Source organism: Bos mutus, chromosome 12 (genome assembly GCF_027580195.1).
Source record: "Bos mutus isolate GX-2022 chromosome 12, NWIPB_WYAK_1.1, whole genome shotgun sequence".
NCBI classification, from domain to species: domain Eukaryota; kingdom Metazoa; phylum Chordata; class Mammalia; order Artiodactyla; family Bovidae; genus Bos; species Bos mutus.
Window position 1 is genome coordinate 18,863,303 of NC_091628.1, and position 17,979 is coordinate 18,881,281.

The 17,979-nt window shown below is 46.8% G+C and overlaps 1 protein-coding gene across 5 annotated transcripts in view; it reads right to left on the bottom strand.

Moving 5' to 3' along the window:
- CAB39L (calcium binding protein 39 like) overlaps window positions 1–17,979 on the bottom strand; it is a 120,342-nt gene that overhangs the window by 16,229 nt on the left and 86,134 nt on the right. For 4 of the 5 annotated variants that reach the window (XM_005904515.3, XM_070380336.1, XM_070380335.1 and 1 more), the window contains one exon: window positions 10,875–13,181. The exons of the other annotated variant lie outside the window; for it this stretch is intronic. In XM_005904515.3, the coding sequence (XP_005904577.1) occupies window positions 13,002–13,181 (180 nt within the window). In that variant the 3' untranslated portion in view covers window positions 10,875–13,001. Of the gene's footprint in view, window positions 1–10,874; window positions 13,182–17,979 lie in introns of those variants that run through there. 5 annotated transcript variants of the gene reach the window in all.

The window sequence follows — 17,979 nt, forward strand, 5'->3', positions numbered from 1 at the left end:
GCAGGTTAGGAGGCTGAATCCCGCCCCCGGGGGTGCAGACCCAGGACCCCCGCACCCACCCGCACACACTCCCGGCCCACAGGAGGAGGGGCTCTTTGACTCCAGCCCGGACTCTGTCCTGCCCGCTCCCCGATTCCACGCGGGGCCGAGCCAGTCGGGCAGAGGGCAAAGGGGCGAAAAGAGAGACCCACATTCCCCTGGACTAAGGTGCTGGAGGAGAAGGGGACGACACAGGATGAGTTGGTGGGATGGCATCACCGATTCAATGGACACAAGTTTGAGTAAACTCCGGGAGTTGGTGATGGACAGGGAGGCTTGGCGTGCTGCGGTCCACGGGGTCGCAAGGAGTCGGACACTACTGAGTGCCTGAACTGAACTGAACGGAAGGTGCTGCGGGGCCGCTCTTCCGAAGGAGCAGCCGCAGCTCGGAGCGAACCCCCTGCGCCTCAAAAGTCGGCCTCGCGCCCCCCACCCCAACCCCGACCCACGCCGTGCAGGATCCGGGCCAGCGCACCTGGAGGGCGGCCCCAGGTGTGGTCTGGGCTTCAGCGGGGGCGGATGGCAGAGTCGCGGCGCGAGGAGTTCGGGCTCCGCAGTGACCCCCAGCTCCACTCCGGGCGGCGGGGCGCTGGGCCCCCAGTCACTTGCAGGGTCTGTTGTCAGGCCCCGCCCCGCCCCGGGCGCTAAACGCCAGGTGTCCGGAATGGAGGGCAGGTGGGCGGCTTTTAGTCACCTAACCCAGCTCCACCGCTCTGTCTGCCCCTTAAGCCCGCAACTTCAAGAGTTGGGAACTCTTCCTTGATCCCAGCACCTCACATAGCTTTTGACGCCAAGTCTAGGATCAGTGATTGGGCAACAGATGGATACATGAGACCCTTCTGCTGAGGGAAGAAGGGGTGTGGGGACAGGAGAGAGGCTCAGATGGAAAAGAAAGAAGTTTGGGGGGGATCTCTCGAGAGAAAGGGCGCAGGGATGAGCACAGCCTACCCGCCAAAATACCGCCGCCTTTACAGGCTGCCCGTTCAGGACCGCCACCCCCCCATCCCCCCTTTTTCAAATGCCAACACCCACGCCGGCAAGCCGCAAGTCCCAGAGTCAAGCCAGGTAGCTCTGGGTCCAGCGCCCTGCCTCTTCAGAAACAGCCCGTCAGCCCGTCTAGCCCCTGAGCCACCCGATCAGAGGGGAAGTGACCCATCGGATGCCGAAGGGGCCTCTGTGAGGCCAAGCAGTTTGGGCCGGAGAGTCAGAGGCGCCCGGGAACCAACCTCTGCTCTCTGGGCACATCCTTGGGCTTCCACCAGCCGCATCTCGCAGCCTGGAGGTCTGGCTGAGGAGAAGCAGGTGGGCTCCGCTGGTGCCCTGCGCCCTCTAGAGGCCGTCCTCTCTAAAGCCGACGCTCGGCCCTTCCTCCTGCCTTCCATCCCCAGCACTTGGGCGTCTGCCAGCCTGATTGCGCTCCTCCCTCCCTCTAAGCGCCGTGAAGTGCCCTACAGACGTTTAGGATCTCTTGGAGAAGGAAGCTCTTTTTGTCAATACACCTTTACCCTGCGAAGGTGGTTTCAAGCATGAGCCTGAAATATTGTTATTTTTCTCCATGTATTTCCAAGGAGAAAGAGCTCTACTTTTCCAAGTTATAAGAAATATAAAGTTAGGGACGTCCCTGGTTGTCCAGTGGTTAAGAATCCTCCTTGCAATGCAAGAGATGAAGGTTTGCTCTCTGGTCGGGGATTTAAGATCCTTCATGCCAAGGGACTACTGAGCCTGCGTGCCACTAGAGAGTTCTGGGCAGCTATGAGAGATTCCCACAATACCCAGTGAGGAGGCCCCGTGCTGCAACCCAATAGAGCCAAATAAATGCACAGTTAAAAATACAAAGTTATAATGTATTTTTGATGTTCTGAGCCAGGCCTGTAAAATTAACACTTTAGAAAGTTTTTTCCTTTTGAATGGATCTTTCATTGAAGATAGAATAAAAGATTCCCCTATACATCCTTTGAAATGTAAATATATGTAATTTCTCTGTGGACTTGGTTGATTCAGCTGTGACATTTGAAAGAGAAAGCTAAAACTGCGCATGAGCAATTTTTCTTCACAAAATTCGTTCGATCAATCAGCCCCCTTAAATCAAAGTGACCCTTTTGATTAAATCAGTCATCTTAAATCCCATGACCCCCATGAGCTCAATCAGCAAGATAACAGTTTTCATTTCACAGGAAAGTACCAGGAAGTGTTCCCAAGAGCACAGTTCTGTTTAGGCAAGTTCACACACACACACACACACACACAGTTTCTGAGTTCTGTGCACATATCCTACTATTTAAGACTAGCAGATAATTTATCTCTTTTTCCTCAGTTTTAGAATTTCCATTCTAAAAGGGTAGATGTGATGCTTTGTACTTTGAAAACTAATATCTAGAATCTGTAGTACATTCACATGGTGCAAAACTAAAATATATACATATGTGTTTATATTTTACACATACACATATGTAATACAACCGTGTATTTGAATTTATGGCCCTGTCATAATTCACTGAATCAGTCTCTGTTGATGGAAATGTGAGTCATTTCAGTCTTGTACCTTTCGCCGTCTGCACAAGTATCTTGTGTGTCAAAATAATTTCACAGGGATATCTGTGGAATAATATCCAAGTTAAAATTCTGAGGAAATTTGAATATTATCAAGTACCCTCAAAGAGGTTACCCCAGTTTCTACTTGCATCATCAATGCATAAGATTGCTGGTCTTGGGCTTTGATGTTTACTTCTCCCAACTGTAAAAGTCATGGGGCAGTTTGTAAAGTGGGGACCTTGCAGCTGTAACACCGGGCAGGTGCTCTTGTTCCCTGTCGGAATGACCTGGAAACCGAGCTGTGTGGAAAAGGCCACACCAGTGCAGTTCAGACATCCCAGGATGCTGGGACCAGCTCTGAGTTGCTGTCACAGAAGAGGGAAAGGGGGTCCCTCAGGCAGGGCCGGGGGCCGGGGTGCTGGACTGCGTTCCCTGGCTTGTTGCACATCAGCTCATGACCTGTGGCACCTGTGCTTGGCTTGGGGCCCGTGGGAAAGGAGTTCTTTGGGGAGACTAACTCTTCCCTCTGGTTCAGGGCCTCCTCTGTGTCCTGCTTGGAAAGCTAGGCACCGAGTGGTCAGGAAATGATTCCAGGTCACACAGCTGATGCAGGCCAGGTGCCCAGCCCTCACTCTCTCCACCTTCCCAGGAGCCATGGTGATCCCATGCGTCAGGGTCCCTCGGAGAGGCCCAGGTCTTGTGGCTGGGAGCCTCCCTGCCTAACAAGCCAGGGCACTGCCGTGAGAGAGGGGACGGGCCTTTCCTGGGCCCCTGATCTCCAGAGGCTGCTGTCAGCGAGGGGCCATCAAGCACACTGCACTCTGGGCTGTTTCTTCTTGCAAACACCGGGAGGAAAACACAGTATTGCAGGTTCATTCTAGAAATCCACCTTCTCAGGGTTGACGCGTATTGACCAAAAGAGCTTCCTTTTCCAAGAGATCCTAAACCTCCGGAGGACGCTTGTTTGCACTTAGAGGGAGAGGAGGAACAGCATCAGCCTGGCAGGTGCTCAAAGGCCCTAGCAGGCCCCGGGCTGAGGACCGAGGCAGGAGGGAGGGCGAGAGCTGACCCCACAGCGATGGGTCGCTAGAGGGCGCCAGAGCACCGGCGGTTTCAGACCTCTAGGTTCAGGGATGGGGTTGGTGGAACCTCTCCCCAAAGAGGCGGAGTTGGTTACCAGACACTTCTGGCCTGAAGAATTTCATGGACTGTAAAAGTCCATGGGGTCGCAAAGAGTCGGACACGACTGAGCGACTTTCACTTTACTTCATTTCTTCTGACTCTCCCGCCCCAATTGCCTCGCCTTCCTCTTTATGAAGAGCTGGGGGCAGCGTCTTAGTCTAGGAGAACTTTGGCCCCCACGTCTTATGGGAGAGGCGAGGCTCTGTGCGGTCCCAGGGCCTGCTGCAGGGACACTCCACCTCTCAGCCGCCTAACCACCTTCCTCCTTTACAATACTTTCCAACAATATTTAATGTAGATCCATGGGCCCCCACCTCCAGGGTTTCTGACTGGGTGAGTCTAGTGTTAAGAGTCAAATAATTTGTATCTCTGACAATTTCTCAGGTGCTACTGCTGTTGCTGGTTTAGGAACCACACTTTGAGACCCAATGCTTTATATATTCACTTTATTTAGGTGAACTGCGCATTAACGGAGGACAGCTTTGTGGAGAGGAAAGAGATCTGACATTTACTGAATACCTATGACCCTTGCTTTGTGCCAGGTATCTTGGGGCTTCCCTGGTGGTTCAGATGGTAAAGAATCTGCCTGCAAGGCAGAAGACCTGGGTTCGATCCCTGGCTGGGGAAGATCCCCTGGAGGAGGAAATGGCAACCCACTCCAGTACTCCTGCCTGGAGAATCCCATGGATAGAGGAACCTGGTGGACTATGGTCCATGGGGTCACAGAGAGTCAGACACGACTTAGCGTGCCCACAGGCAGGTGCCTCAGCAGCACTTTGCACATATGGCCCCATGTAATCCTCATATCTGCCCCACCGATCAACGGATCAATTCAGTTATTTACTGAGGCCCTGTCCTGTATCATGCGTCATGCTGTGCTAGGTTCTGGGGTTGTGGAACCAACCCTACAGACGTAATCAGGGAAACATGCTTGAGCAGATAATTGCAAGGGCAATTAGTTCGACCCATAGAAAGTGGAAGGCCACTGAGGTTAAATTTCTAAGGTTACCTAGCTAGTGGGAGATAAAACAAACTTAAAAAATCGTTTTACTCCAAAATGTACCGTGTTTCAGCCAAACCAGAGGTTCTCGAATTTTTGGTCTCAAGACCTCTTTACGCTCTCAAAACTTATTAAGACCCGGGCTTCCCTGGTGACTCAGTGGTAAAGAATCTGCCTGCCAGTGCAGGAGACACAGGTTCGATCTCTGACCCAGGAAGATCCCACATGCCACGGAGCAACTAAGTCTGTGCGCCTCAACTCTTGAGCCTGTGCTCTGCAACAGTGGAAGCCACGGCGATGAGAAGCCTGAGCAACTAGAGAACAGCCCATGCAGGAGCGAAGACCCAGAGCACAGCCAATAGATAAATAAAACCATTTTAAAAGTTACTAAAGACCCAAATGATTCATTTATTTGGGTTAAATCGATTACTGTTTGCTGCTTAGTGGCTCGGTCATGTCCGACTCTTTGCGACCCCGTGGACTGTAGCCCACCGGGCTCCTCTGTCCATGGGACTCTCCAGGCAGGAGTACTGGAGTGGGTTGCCATGCCCTCCTCCAGGGAATCTTCCCAACCCAGGAATCGAACCCAGGTCTCCTGCATTGCAGGCGGATTCTTTTACTGTCTGAGCCACCTATCAATGTTTACTGTGTAAGAAATAAAAATATTTACTGTATTAGAAATGAGAACCACTGCACTAAACCAGGCTGCAAATAGTAACATCTTTCTTAGATTCTGAGCCCTGACCTGTTTTAATGACTTTTGTAGTCATCAAAAATGAAGAAACCTTTATTTTTTTTTTTAATATGAGGGTCTCTTTTAAGCCTTGGCCTGTATTTCTAGTGATGATGGCTTTCTAAAGATAAGCCTGACCTGCTCTGGAACCCCCTTTTTTACATGTGTGTGCATGTGTGTGTGTTTATGATAAGGAAAAGCAACAGGTAAGCAGGACGAACTAAGATGTGGTGGCTTTACTGTCACCAAAGAGTCTCTATCCCAGCCAAGAGCATTTAGAAGTTACAGTTCATGGGGCTTCCCTGGCAATTCAGTGGTTAACATTTTGCCTTCCAATGCAGGAGTGTAGATTTGACCCCGGTCACCAAGCTAATATCCCACATGCCTGGAAGCCCAAAAATCAAAACATACAACAGAAGCAATCTTGTAACAAGCTCAATAAATGCCGCACATAAAAAAAATATTTTAAAATGATACAGTTCCTGAAAGTTTGTGACTATGCCTTGCTTTCAGGTTTCCTGGGGGCAAACACCACCCCCGGGGAAACCCAAGGAAGGGCCTTGGAGTGGGTAGCCTATTCTTCGCCAGTGGATCTTCCTGACCCAGGAATCGAACTGAGGTCTCCCGCATTAGGAGGCAGATTTTTTACCAGCTGAGCTAGCAGAGAAACTGAGCTATCAGGGTAACAGTAACAGAAGCAAATGGATAATTGGATTCAAGTGCTGGCAGCTTTTCTGTAATGTTAGCAGCAGAACCGTGTTTAATAGTGGGCTCATGACTGGAATTCTCCTCTTTCCCATCCTTTATATTGTCTAATGGGCCTGAGAAGGCCTGGTAGATACATTCCTTTGGTATGAAATGGTCCACCGTTGTTCAGCCAGAGGCACTGACTCTGAATGCTCTATGGTCTTTGTTAAGTTTTACTGAGTCAAGTCATCGAATCAGAGCTGATGTAACTTGATGTGATTCTCAGCAGATGATCAGTGAGTCCAGATCTCCTTTTATTTTTATAGAAACCAGTGAGCTGGTGGGGGGCGGGGAAGGGCACTGAAGCAAGGTAAGGTTTAAATACAGCAGGTCCTTGGATGAGAAGCAGATGAGATAGTTGGATGGCATCTGGACTTAATGGACATGAGCTTGAGCAAGCTCCGAGAGTTGGAGATGGACGGGGAGGCCTGGCGTGCTGCAGTCCATGGGGTCGCAGAGAGTCAGACACGACTGAGCGACTGAACTGAACTGACTGGATGAGAAGCAGGAAGAAAGAGAAGCTGCCAGTCATCCGACCGTGTTGTCTTCTTGACATCGAACACCTGCGTCTCTGGTTCACGGGGAGTTTTTTTACATGTTTATCCAAGTGTTCTGTGTCACGTGGGCATGTCCCAAAGCGCAAACCAACCAACCTGAAGGCGTATGATGCTAGATGGTCATTTGTCATCTTCCATAAAAGCTGCAGTTTGCCAGTTGACCTGGGCGTCGTGGGGTCCTTCACATGGCATCTCTATGCACTGGGCACACTGGGCCAGGTGACTGTGACTTTTTAGAGGAGATATTTTTCTGGAAAGAAGCACCTGGACCTGGATTAGCAAGCTGAATCTCCTCTTCGCTGTCACCTCAAACAGCAGTCTCTTATTTGTCCCGAGAGGCCACCTCCCAGGAATCCTTTTAGCCAAATTTCACGTGCTCTTAACGCCCTGATCTTTGAGAAGGGATGTGGAACTAAGCCCAGTCAATGTCAAGTCCTAAGTTATCTCACAGGTTCCAAGGCTCCTGCCTCTGGCCCCTGGGTTTGAACCTTGCCCCACCACGGGCTTACCGGACAAGGCCCGGCAAGTGACCCACGCTCTCTCAGCCTTGGTTCCCGCATTTGTAAAGTCTGGATCATAAGAGCTCTTGCCTCACAGGAAGTTCTAAGGTTTGAGTTTAGTATCTGTGAAGCACCTGGAATCAGGTCAACCCAGAGAAGGCTCAGATCGGCCATAGTTGCTCTTAGAGGCTCCTCCTTGTCTTGCACCCCTTCGCTCAGCACTCCCCAGGCCAGGCCACTGCCCTCCAGACCGACACTGCTCTGACAGGCAGGATGCAGGTCACTTCCTGCTGAAACGCCAGCTGCCTCCATGATGGCCCTAAACCCTTGAGGCGCCACTGAAGGCTCCCCTCCGAGATCCCTCCCCGTGTCCACACGCTCAGTGCTCAGGGCACACACCTGTCATCTCTGGCCACATGTGTTTCCTGCCCGTGGCCCCTTCCACCCGGACTCCACACTGGAGCGTGACTCCCTCTCCCACTGGCCGTGAACCCGAGGGCTAGCTGCGGGAGTCAACATGGGAGTGACCCTGGATTGGCACATCACAGATTTAATCTCGCTGACTCTCTGTGAAGCAGCTGCTCTTTCCCCTCCGTGTTACGGGTAGGAAAATGAAGGTGAGTGATTCTCAAGATCGAATCCTTGTTGTGGAGCTGGGATACAGTCCAGGTATGGTTCTCCCTGCTGTCTGTGTAGTTCCAGCAACTCCACACAACCCTGTTGTGTCATTTAAGAGGCAAAACCAGCCAGAGGTCCTCAAGGGGTAAGATGCTAAGAGGATGTGAGAACACAGCCCCCAGTACAGCACCTACACGGGGAGTCTGGAACATGTCCATTTAACTGAGTGCAACAGGCTTCCAGGGTCTCCTCTCCTGCCTGGTTGGGCTCAAAAGAAAGTTGGCAGCGTTGCAAATGGAAGTGAGGTGGCAGCCACCCTTTCACTGGGCAGGTGGAGCCATGACAGCTCAGGCTTCCTGGCTGGGCCTGTCGTCAGGGTCCAGCCCCAGCCGGGCACCCTCTCCTTCAGCTGCTGCAAATCTGGGCTCCGCCAGGGGAGCTCTACAGTGAATTGAGCCATCCTGCAGTTGACCACAGGCTTCCAGGTGGTGCCAGTGGTAAAGAACCCACCTCCCAACGCAGGAGACACGGGTTTGATCTCTGGGTCGGAAGATCCCCTGGAGGAGGGCATGGCAACCTATGCCAGTATTCTTGCCTGGAGAATCCCATGGACAGAGGAGCCTGGTGGGTCGCAAAGAGTCAGACACGACTGAGCAACTGACACTTTCACTTTCGTTTTTCAGAGTCAAGAGATTGCTCAAAAGGATCCAGAAATTCAAGATGGAATCTCTTGTCCCACATGTAGGTCTAATGTCTTCTTCCAACATCAGACAACCACGTGGAACAAAGCTACCCCCTGAAATGAAGCTAGCTTTTGAAATCTTCCTGCTGAGTTCTCCTTCAGCAGGATTTCCTCTTTTCCCTGGGGGCCATGATGAAGGATGTGTCTGTCCTGGGGGTGGAGCTGAAGAGCAGGCTTGGAGGGAGGCGGCCCAGGCGTGCAGCCTAGACTCTGGGGTCAGACCTGGCCCTCAATCCTGGCTCTGCTGCAGCCGTTTGATCGGGTGAAGTTACTCACCCTTTCTGTGAGTCAGTGCTTTCCTCCGTCAACTCTGGGACTGATACAAAGGAGTGTCTGAAGAGGCTTAGCGCCGGCTAGGCTGCTCATTTTGCTGTACTTTGCTTTAATTAGGTAGTCATATAATAACACTTTCTTTTTAAAATAATTTTTTTTAGTATTTTTATTTTTTAATTTTTTGGCCACCCCAAATGGCATATGGGATCTTAGTTCCCCAACCAGGGGTCAAAATCACGCCCCCTGCACTGAAGCACAGTCTTAACCACTGGACTGCCAAGGAAGCCCCATAACAGCACTTTCTGTACGTCAAAAATAAAATCACGAGCTTCCCTAGTGGCTCAGGGCGGTAAAGAATCAGCCTGCCAATGCAGTTGATCCCTGGTCTGGGAAGATCCCACATGCCACAGACCAACTAGGCCGAGTGCCCCAACTGTTGAGCCTGTGGTAGTCCACAAGGGAAGCCCCGGCAGTGAGAAGCCCACGCACTGCATCTAGAGTAGCCCCCGCTCGCGGCAGCTAGGGAAAGCCTGCTCGCAGCGATGAAGACGCAGAACAGCCAAAAATATATAAAATTATTTAAAAAAAAAAACCACCCAAAATACACAATCACATCCTTGTTCACAGCCCTCTTCTGTCTTTTCAGTCTTCTTAGGAAGACTAAGTCTAGCTTTTCCAGGTCTCTCTTTGTTTCGGGCTTTATCTAAGTATGCTGCTGCTAAGTTGCTTCAGTCGTGTCCAACTCTGTGCGACCCCATAGATGGCAGCCCACCAGGCTCCCCTGTCCCTGGGATTCTCCAGGCAAGAACACTGGAGTGGGTTGCCATTTCCTTCTCCAATGCATGAAAGTGAAAAGTGAAAGTGAAGTCGCACAGTCGTGTCCGACTCTTAGCGACCCCATGGACTGCAGCCTACCAGGCTCCTCTGTCCATGGGATTTTCCAGGCCAGAGTACTGGAGTGGGGTGCCATTGCCTTCTCCATTATGGGCCCTCATTAAAATAGCCAAAACGTTCCTGAAAGAACAGGCATGAAAAGATGGTGGTGATTCATCCATACATACAATATTCTTTTGGATAACACAGAAAAAAACAAGTAAAAGATATAGATCTTAAGTGCCTCTAAGACTAGAAAGACCCGTCAAGTTATTTTAAAATAACTATCATTTCATATTTTAAAAATCCTAGTGATTTTTGAACTTCATTTTCCTTCACATGATTCCAGTCACTTTCAGGTCGTATGTTGTTTCCAGATCGCACTGTGGCTCAGAGCAGCTGTGTGTCACACGGACCAGCTAGTGCGGTTGCTGACAGAGGCACTGGGAAGCTCGCTGCCCACCCGCCTCCAGTAGGTACTGCTCCCCAGAGCCCTCCAAAGACGGGCAGCCACAGAGGCTGGCAGTCAGAACGGTTGCTCAAGGACCGCGTGCCTCTTGGCCTTTCCTCCCACGATAATAATCCTAACATTTGGGCAAACGCCTGGCTTGAGCCAGAGCCCCATCCAAACACAATATGATCTCAATCCATCCTGGCTTCATTCTAGAACCTTCACCCCTGGAAGCCTACCCGGCAGCAGTCGGGGAGGGCATAGCATGAGTGCAGACTCCCAGGACCGCCCTTCGTTCACAGCCCTGGTAAGAGTAAGAGCAGGAGTTTGGCCTCTGGCCACCGTGGCTCTGTTCCCCAGCTCTGTCCTCTTTGTCTGGGATAAACTCCTCAGCGCCTGGTTTCCTCAAATGTAAAATGGGGATGACTCTGGCTGTAGTGGAGCAGCTGTGAAATGCCTGCTGCCTGACAGGCAGCCCTCGGTCAAGGGCACAGAGCCTCACGGGGCGGGACAGCGGGGAATGGGACAGCTGGGGACGTGGGGCCTCTGGGCAGCCTGGTGCTTTCCTTGTTTGGAGCGGTGACAAGAACACAGGGGCGGGACACGCAGAGAGAGATGAAACCAACCAAGGAGCATGTGGCACCTTTTCATTTAGTCAGTCTTTATTTAAATGTGTGCTTTTGAAATGGCTTATTAAATATGACCTTTTCGAAACTCAAATCTCACAATATTTACAGTGACTTTTATGCAAACGTACTTTAACCGTGAGTTTTTGGCTCCCTCTTTCTCACGTTAATAATTTACAAATTTGTATCACAGCAAAACCCCAGCTACTTCATTTATTACAGGGGTTTGCTAGGAAAGAGCTAATTCAAGCTCAGAGGAAATACAATATGTTTTACTTATCAAAAAAAGAATTCTAACACGGCTTTGCTTTCCGCTTGAAAGTACATGTCCCATGATGTGTGGGACAGTATTTAAGCAAAGAAATACATTTCCAATAGTGCTGGGCCTTCTTTCTTTTTTTTTAATATTTACACTCATCTCTTTTAAACAAACAAAACCAGAAAAGTCAGATTCGAAGAGACTCTGGACTGTCAGGGAATGTTATAAAAATAATCTGACCTCAGCGATGCAAGATGGAAGGCCATCAGATGGCCCAGCACTCGTCAGTACTGCTACAAGAAGCTCCCACAGACCCAAGAGCATCTGCCTCAGAATTCAACGCTGGGGCTGGGGGCGGGGATAAACGTAGCCAAGAAGGATCAAACCACGCCAGGTGATGCTTCAGATGCTAAATCTACAAGAGCATGGATCCTGGAGAGGGATCTTCCCCTCTCTGGCTGGAGAAATATCTGGTTCAAGAACACAGTACCCTACATTGTAAAAAGTGAAGATTCCTATGGAAGGCACTAATTCATGATCTGGAAACAGAATCATTAAAAAAAAAATACAGACTAACAATTATACTTTTAATGTCTTGTAAATATAGCTTTAAAATTCCACTTTGTCCACCTGATGTCTGAAAACAAACTGTGACCTTTATTTTAAAAAAACACAAATTCATAGATCATCCTAGTATGCAAGAGAGTATTTGAGACCAACATTTTTACAGAAACCTTTTCAGTGAAGAATCTGATGTGAAATGACAATGACAGATCAGAAATTAGAGTGAAATTTTTTTTTAGTCCTTTGAGGATGTTTCATGCATGTAATCATTTGTCCTTCCAACTGCAGTGTTCCTTTATGTATAAGTGGTCTAAAGCCCTGTGTGACCCTCTGGACCTGTGGTTTTACATACAGTAGGCATCTCGATGCAATGATTCTTACTCTGAAAAACACTTTCACCATAAAACTTCTTTCCCAGATTAAGAAGTATGGAAAAAAAAAAAAAAGAAGTATGAATGAAATATTCCAAATATTCACTAACCCTATAGAAGTCTGTGAAACAGCAATTACTTCTGCTAGAGCTGCGTTTCTTAACCGTCTGTTATAAGTTTTAAGTGAGCAGGTCCTGCCCGGTGGGCCCTCCATGCCTGTGATCCTTGTTAGACCGTCCTGCCTATACCTAGTTGGTTCCATACTAACCTGGTCAGAGTAGGGTGTGTGTGTGTCTGTGTGTGTGTACCATGAGTCAGGTGTGCAGAGGAGACTCATTGAGATGGAATGTGAGGTCATAGGCATAAAGGAGGATATCAGTTTCCTAGGAAGTTAAGAATGAATGATTATGGTTAAAAGATGTGGGTAGGGAATAGAATGTGGAATGGCTGAAAATACTGGATCTTATTTTCTTAGTGCTTTAAGAAATTTGTGGGTCCAACTGCAGATGGGCAAAACAGTTTTGTGCATCTTGCCCCAACTCCCAGTTCTCCTCTGAGAATTTAATCCTCTTGGAGGACTGGGTGACATCCACCCTTTGAGTTCCCAGTACTTGGTGGCTTGTGGTGACTGAGGGCTCATCTGCAAGCCCACAGCCTTGCTGCCTTTCACTAAGAAAGGGTTAAAGTTGCTTTCATCAATTTCCCAATACGATGGCTCTGATTTCATATAAATAATCACAGGTTAAAATGAATATATTATTCTAAATTGATTTTTTTTCATTCAAATGATTATATTCCACCTACCCTGAATGACAGATTGAGGAAAAACAGGCACCTCCATAGCCTTCCCAAGAATGGCTACTTTTTGGAATGACACTTGTCACACGAACTGAATAAACGAGGTGGTGACGGTGGCAGGAACCTTGGTGGGACTTCAAGGGGCCACCTTCTTCAGGTCACGAATCTGTTTAATCAGGTAGTTCTTCTCATCGGTGAACTGCTCATCGTCGGTCCTTTCTTTTTGGAAGTTGCTCAGAAACTCGATGAGTTTGGGTTGGTTTTTCAGAAGAATCTCCACAATAGGCTGTGTTTTGTGAGGACTGGCCACAAACACCTGAGACACGAGAAACACACCTAGGTCAAGGGACACACACCTGGGAACACGGTCCCTCCCGCGTCTCATTCTTTACTTGGTTTATTGAACACAGAAAGCCCGCGATTTTATTCCCTTTTAGAAGAAAACACGGTGTAGGTGACATGAGAGTCCACGAATCAGATTTTCTCTTTCTTCTTTGGTGGATTGTATGTTCCTTGGCCTTTGTCCATTTCATCTAGGTCACCTCATTTATTGATGTACAATTATTTGTAGTATTCTCTTATGATCTTTTATTTTTATAAGGAGGTTGAATCAGGAACCAAAAACCTCTCAACAAAAGTCCAAACAGAACCAGATGATTTCACAGTAAATTCTACACATTTTAAAAGAAAAATCGATACCAATCTACTTCAAATTGTTCCAGAAAATAAAAGAGAAGGGAATAATTCCTAACTCGTTATATGAGGTTAGCATTACTCTGTTACCAAAGCCAGACAAAACTACCACTAGAAAACTACACACCAGTCTCTTTTATGAATGAAGATACAAAAATCCTCAACAAAAGACAAGCAAATGAAGTCCAGAATAATATTAAAAGGATTATACACTATAACCAAGTGGGATTTATCCCAGCAATACAAGCATGGCTCAATGTAATGAAATCAATCAATGTAATACACCACATGTACTGGACTGACCTGCATCCTCTCCAAAGATGAATGTTCAAGCCCCAACCCTTGGTACCTGTGAATGTGACCTTATTTGGAAGCAGAGATGTAATCAAATTAAGATGAGTTCATACTGGGCTAGGCTGGGCCTGAACCCCACTATTAATACCAGTATTCTTAGAGGAAGAGGAAATTTTGGACACAGAAACACACAGATGCAGAGGAAAATGCCATGTGAAGATGGAGGCAGAAATGCTGCAAAATCAGCTTTACTTCAGACACAATGAATAAACTTTCATTAAAAAGAAAAACAAAAAAGATGGAGACAGAGACTGGGGTTATGCATCCTAAGGCAAGGAGTGCCAAGGACTTCTGGCAACCACCAGAAGCTCGGAGAGAGGCACAGATTTTCCCTGAAAGCTCCCAAAGGAAACAAGCTTGTTGACACCTTGATTTTGGACTTTTAGTCGACAGAATGCAGAGACAATGACTTTCTGTTGTTTTAGGACACTTAGCCTATGGTACTTCGTTAAAGCAGCTCTAGGAAGTCAATATGACACATGATTACACTGAAAGAAAACCATATGATCATTTTAACTCATCCAGAAAAAGTATTTGACAAACTCCAACATCTTTTCATAATAATTTAAAAAAAGCAAACACTCAACATGGGACAGCTGGAAATCCACATGCCAAAAAAAAAAAAAAAAAAATTAAGTTGGACCCTTATTTCACACCATAAACAAAAATTAACTCAAAATTTATCAAAAACCTAAATATAAGAGCTAATAAAACTTTTAGAGGAAAATACATGGGTACATCTTCATGACCTTGGATTTAACAGTGGTTTCATAGCTACATCAAAAGCAGGAGCAAGAAAAGAAAAAAATGGGTAAAGCGAACTTCATTAAAATTTAAAACATTTGTGCATCAAAGGATACATCAAGAAAGTGAAAAGACAATGTAAAGAATGTTAGAAAATATTTACAAATCGTATATATGACCAGTGTCTATTATCCAGAATATATAAAGAATTCTTACAATGCAACAACAAAAATACACACAAAGTTTTTTAAAAAGGGGCAAAGGACTTGAGTGGACATTTCCCCAAAGAAAATATATAAATTATCAATATGCATGTGAAAAAAAAGTTCAACATCATTAGGTCACTAGGAAACACAAATGGAAACCGCAACGAGACTAGTGCTTGCTGTGTGCTCAGTTGCTCAGTCGTGTCCAGCTCTTTGTGACTCCACGGACTGTAGCCCACCAGGCTCTTCTGTGCACGGGATTCTCCAAGCAAGAATACTGGAGTGGGTTGCCACTTATTCCTCCAGAGTATCTCCCCAACACAGGGATCGAACCCATGTCCCCTGTATTGACAGGCAGATTCTCTACTGCTGAGCCACCCGGGAAGCCCATTTTTTCTGTGCGTATGGCTAGATGCAATAATTGAGACAAAACTGGGATTCCCAGCTGCTGCTACTGGTAAGGAACCCACCTGCCAATGCAGGAAAGCAGGAGACAGGGGTTCAATCCCTGGGTCCACAAGATCCCCTGTATTCTTGCCTGGAGAATCCCATGGACAGAGGAGCCTGGGACTACAGTCCATAGGGTTTCGAAGAGTTGACACGACTGAAGCGACTTCTCACTCACGCACCACATATGCTCAAATTCCAGCAGCTCTGAGAGTGGTGAGCCAATAGGCACTGACCACCCCTTCCTTTACATGGCTTAGTAGAAAGTGGCAGTCTGGTCCTTTGCTATTAAGGAAGCTAACAGGGAAAGGAAAGAGATACCAGCTCATAGTGGATTCCTAAATTCATATTGGATGCATGTCTGGAAGAGGCAGGATCATAGAGACAAAGGTCTCCTGAACCTGCCGCTAAGTCGCTTTAGTCGTGTCTGACTCTGTGCGAGCCCATAGACAGCAGCCCACCAGGCTCCCCCGTCCCTGGGATTCTCCAGGCAAGAACACTGGAGTGGGTTGCCATTTCCTTCTCCAATGCATGAAAGTGAAAAATGAAAGTGAAGTCACTCAGTTGTGTCCGACCCTCAGCGACCCCATGGACTGCAGCCTTCCAGGCTCCTCCGCCCATGGGATTTTCCAGGCAAGAGTACTGGAGTGGGATGCCATTGCCTTCTCCTGAACCTAATATCCTGGAATTACACTTAAAAAAAAAAATGCATGTTTATTTATTTTTTCTTGGAGTATAATTGTTTTACAATATTTTGTTATTTCTGCTGTTCATGAATCAGCTCTATGTATAAATATATCCATCCATCCCACACTCTTGAGCCTCCCTTCCACCTTTCCCAGAGTTTTTTCATTTTAATCTAACTGTAACTTTTAAACATTTTTAAATTTTTATTTATTTATTTGGTTGTGCTGGGTCTTAGTTGCCGCGTGTGGTATCTTTGATTTTTGTTGTGGCACGTGGGACCTTTAGTTCTTGAGTTGTGGCGTGTGAACTCTTGGTTGCAGCATATGGGATCTAGTTCCCCGACCAGGATCGAACCCAGGCCCAGGGCACTGGGAACCTGCAGTCTGAGCCCCTGGACCACCAGGCAAGTCCCCAACTTCAGCTTTTTTAATTTAACATTTTGCAAGTGAAGAAACAGATCCGAATGGATTTGCCCAAAGTCACTGATGGCAACTGGGCCACAACAAACACCCAGGTCTCTTGCGTTCTGGCCAGTCCTTTCCCATCATACAACCTTGTTCGTCAATAGCAGAGAAAACGTGAAATGGCATCTCATTCGAGTCCTTGGACGATTCAAGCAAGCTAGTAAAAACTGGCCATTAATAATCTGGTGAAGACATTTTTAGACCACATTTTCTGTATCTTATGGGAGGTACTTGGGGAAAGAGACTATTAATAAAGAACTGCGAAAAAACTGAAAAATAACTTTCTTCTTCTAAATAACAAAATATTATTTTTGGCAAGTAAACAATTCAGTGTGCACTTCAGTGGGAGGAGGAAAGTCAGGGTCCGGGGCACGTCCAGTTTATACGCATGCAAGTAAACAAGTGGCCGACTATTTTTAAATGTGCCTACTCTGTCCAATAATGAGACGATCCAAATTCTGATCTCACAGGATGGAAGTAGGTTATTTCTATTTTGCCACCCACTGAATACTTCTATAATACTGCATTTTGGAACAAAATTATATGAAGCATGTTTTCACCTACGATGGCATAGTAAAACTCTGTGGGAGCTGGGATGACAGAACAACGGCAAGCCTCTGTAATTGCTCGGTCAGAAAGGAAGGATCTTAAGAGGGTCTGTCATTTTACACTGTGCAGGCGTTTTCCTGTCCTACAAGAGCCTGTTTTTATTCCATCCAATCTGTGCTTATTCCTTATGAAATAATACAAACGCAGAGAAGAGCACAGCAGTAACACTGCAGATTTCAAGTTCCCACCGTCAGCTCTATCATTTTCGCCATATGTGCCTTCAGAATCTGAATAAAATAAAACATTACAGATAAAATTCCAGGCCATTAGACACTTCTTGATGTCATTCTCTTTCTTGATGTCATTCTCCCTCCGGTGAGGTGACTGCTATCCTGAATTTGGTATTTATCATTTCCATACAGGTTTTTAGACACTAACTACATACGTATGAATCTATACATAGTATAGTTTTTCATGTTTTTAAACTTTAAATAAATAAAATCCTTTTAATACTTTCTTAATTCCACTCAATGTTTCTGAGACTTATCTACATTGATCCCATATAACTCTATTAATTTTAACCCATTCTATATGCTATTATATAAATATATCACAATTTATTGTCCTAAATTTCTGCAGATACCCATTTTTTTTTTCATTTTCATGCTAAACAATGTGCAATAAACATTTTGGTACAGAATTCCTTATGCCTGTGAGCAAGACTGTCCAGGAAATGAGATTTTAGGAATGAAGAGTATGGACACTTTCAGTACTTTATTTTGCTAAACTGCTCTCCCAAGTGCTTGTATTAACACTAATTTACAGTGTACAGACCTACTGTTCCCCCAGCCTTACCACAATTTGATATTGTCAGACCTAAACATTTTTGGCAATATGAAAAATGTAACGTGACATCTCATTGATATTTTAATGGCCATTTCCATGATTGCCACTGAGATGAGCATCTTTA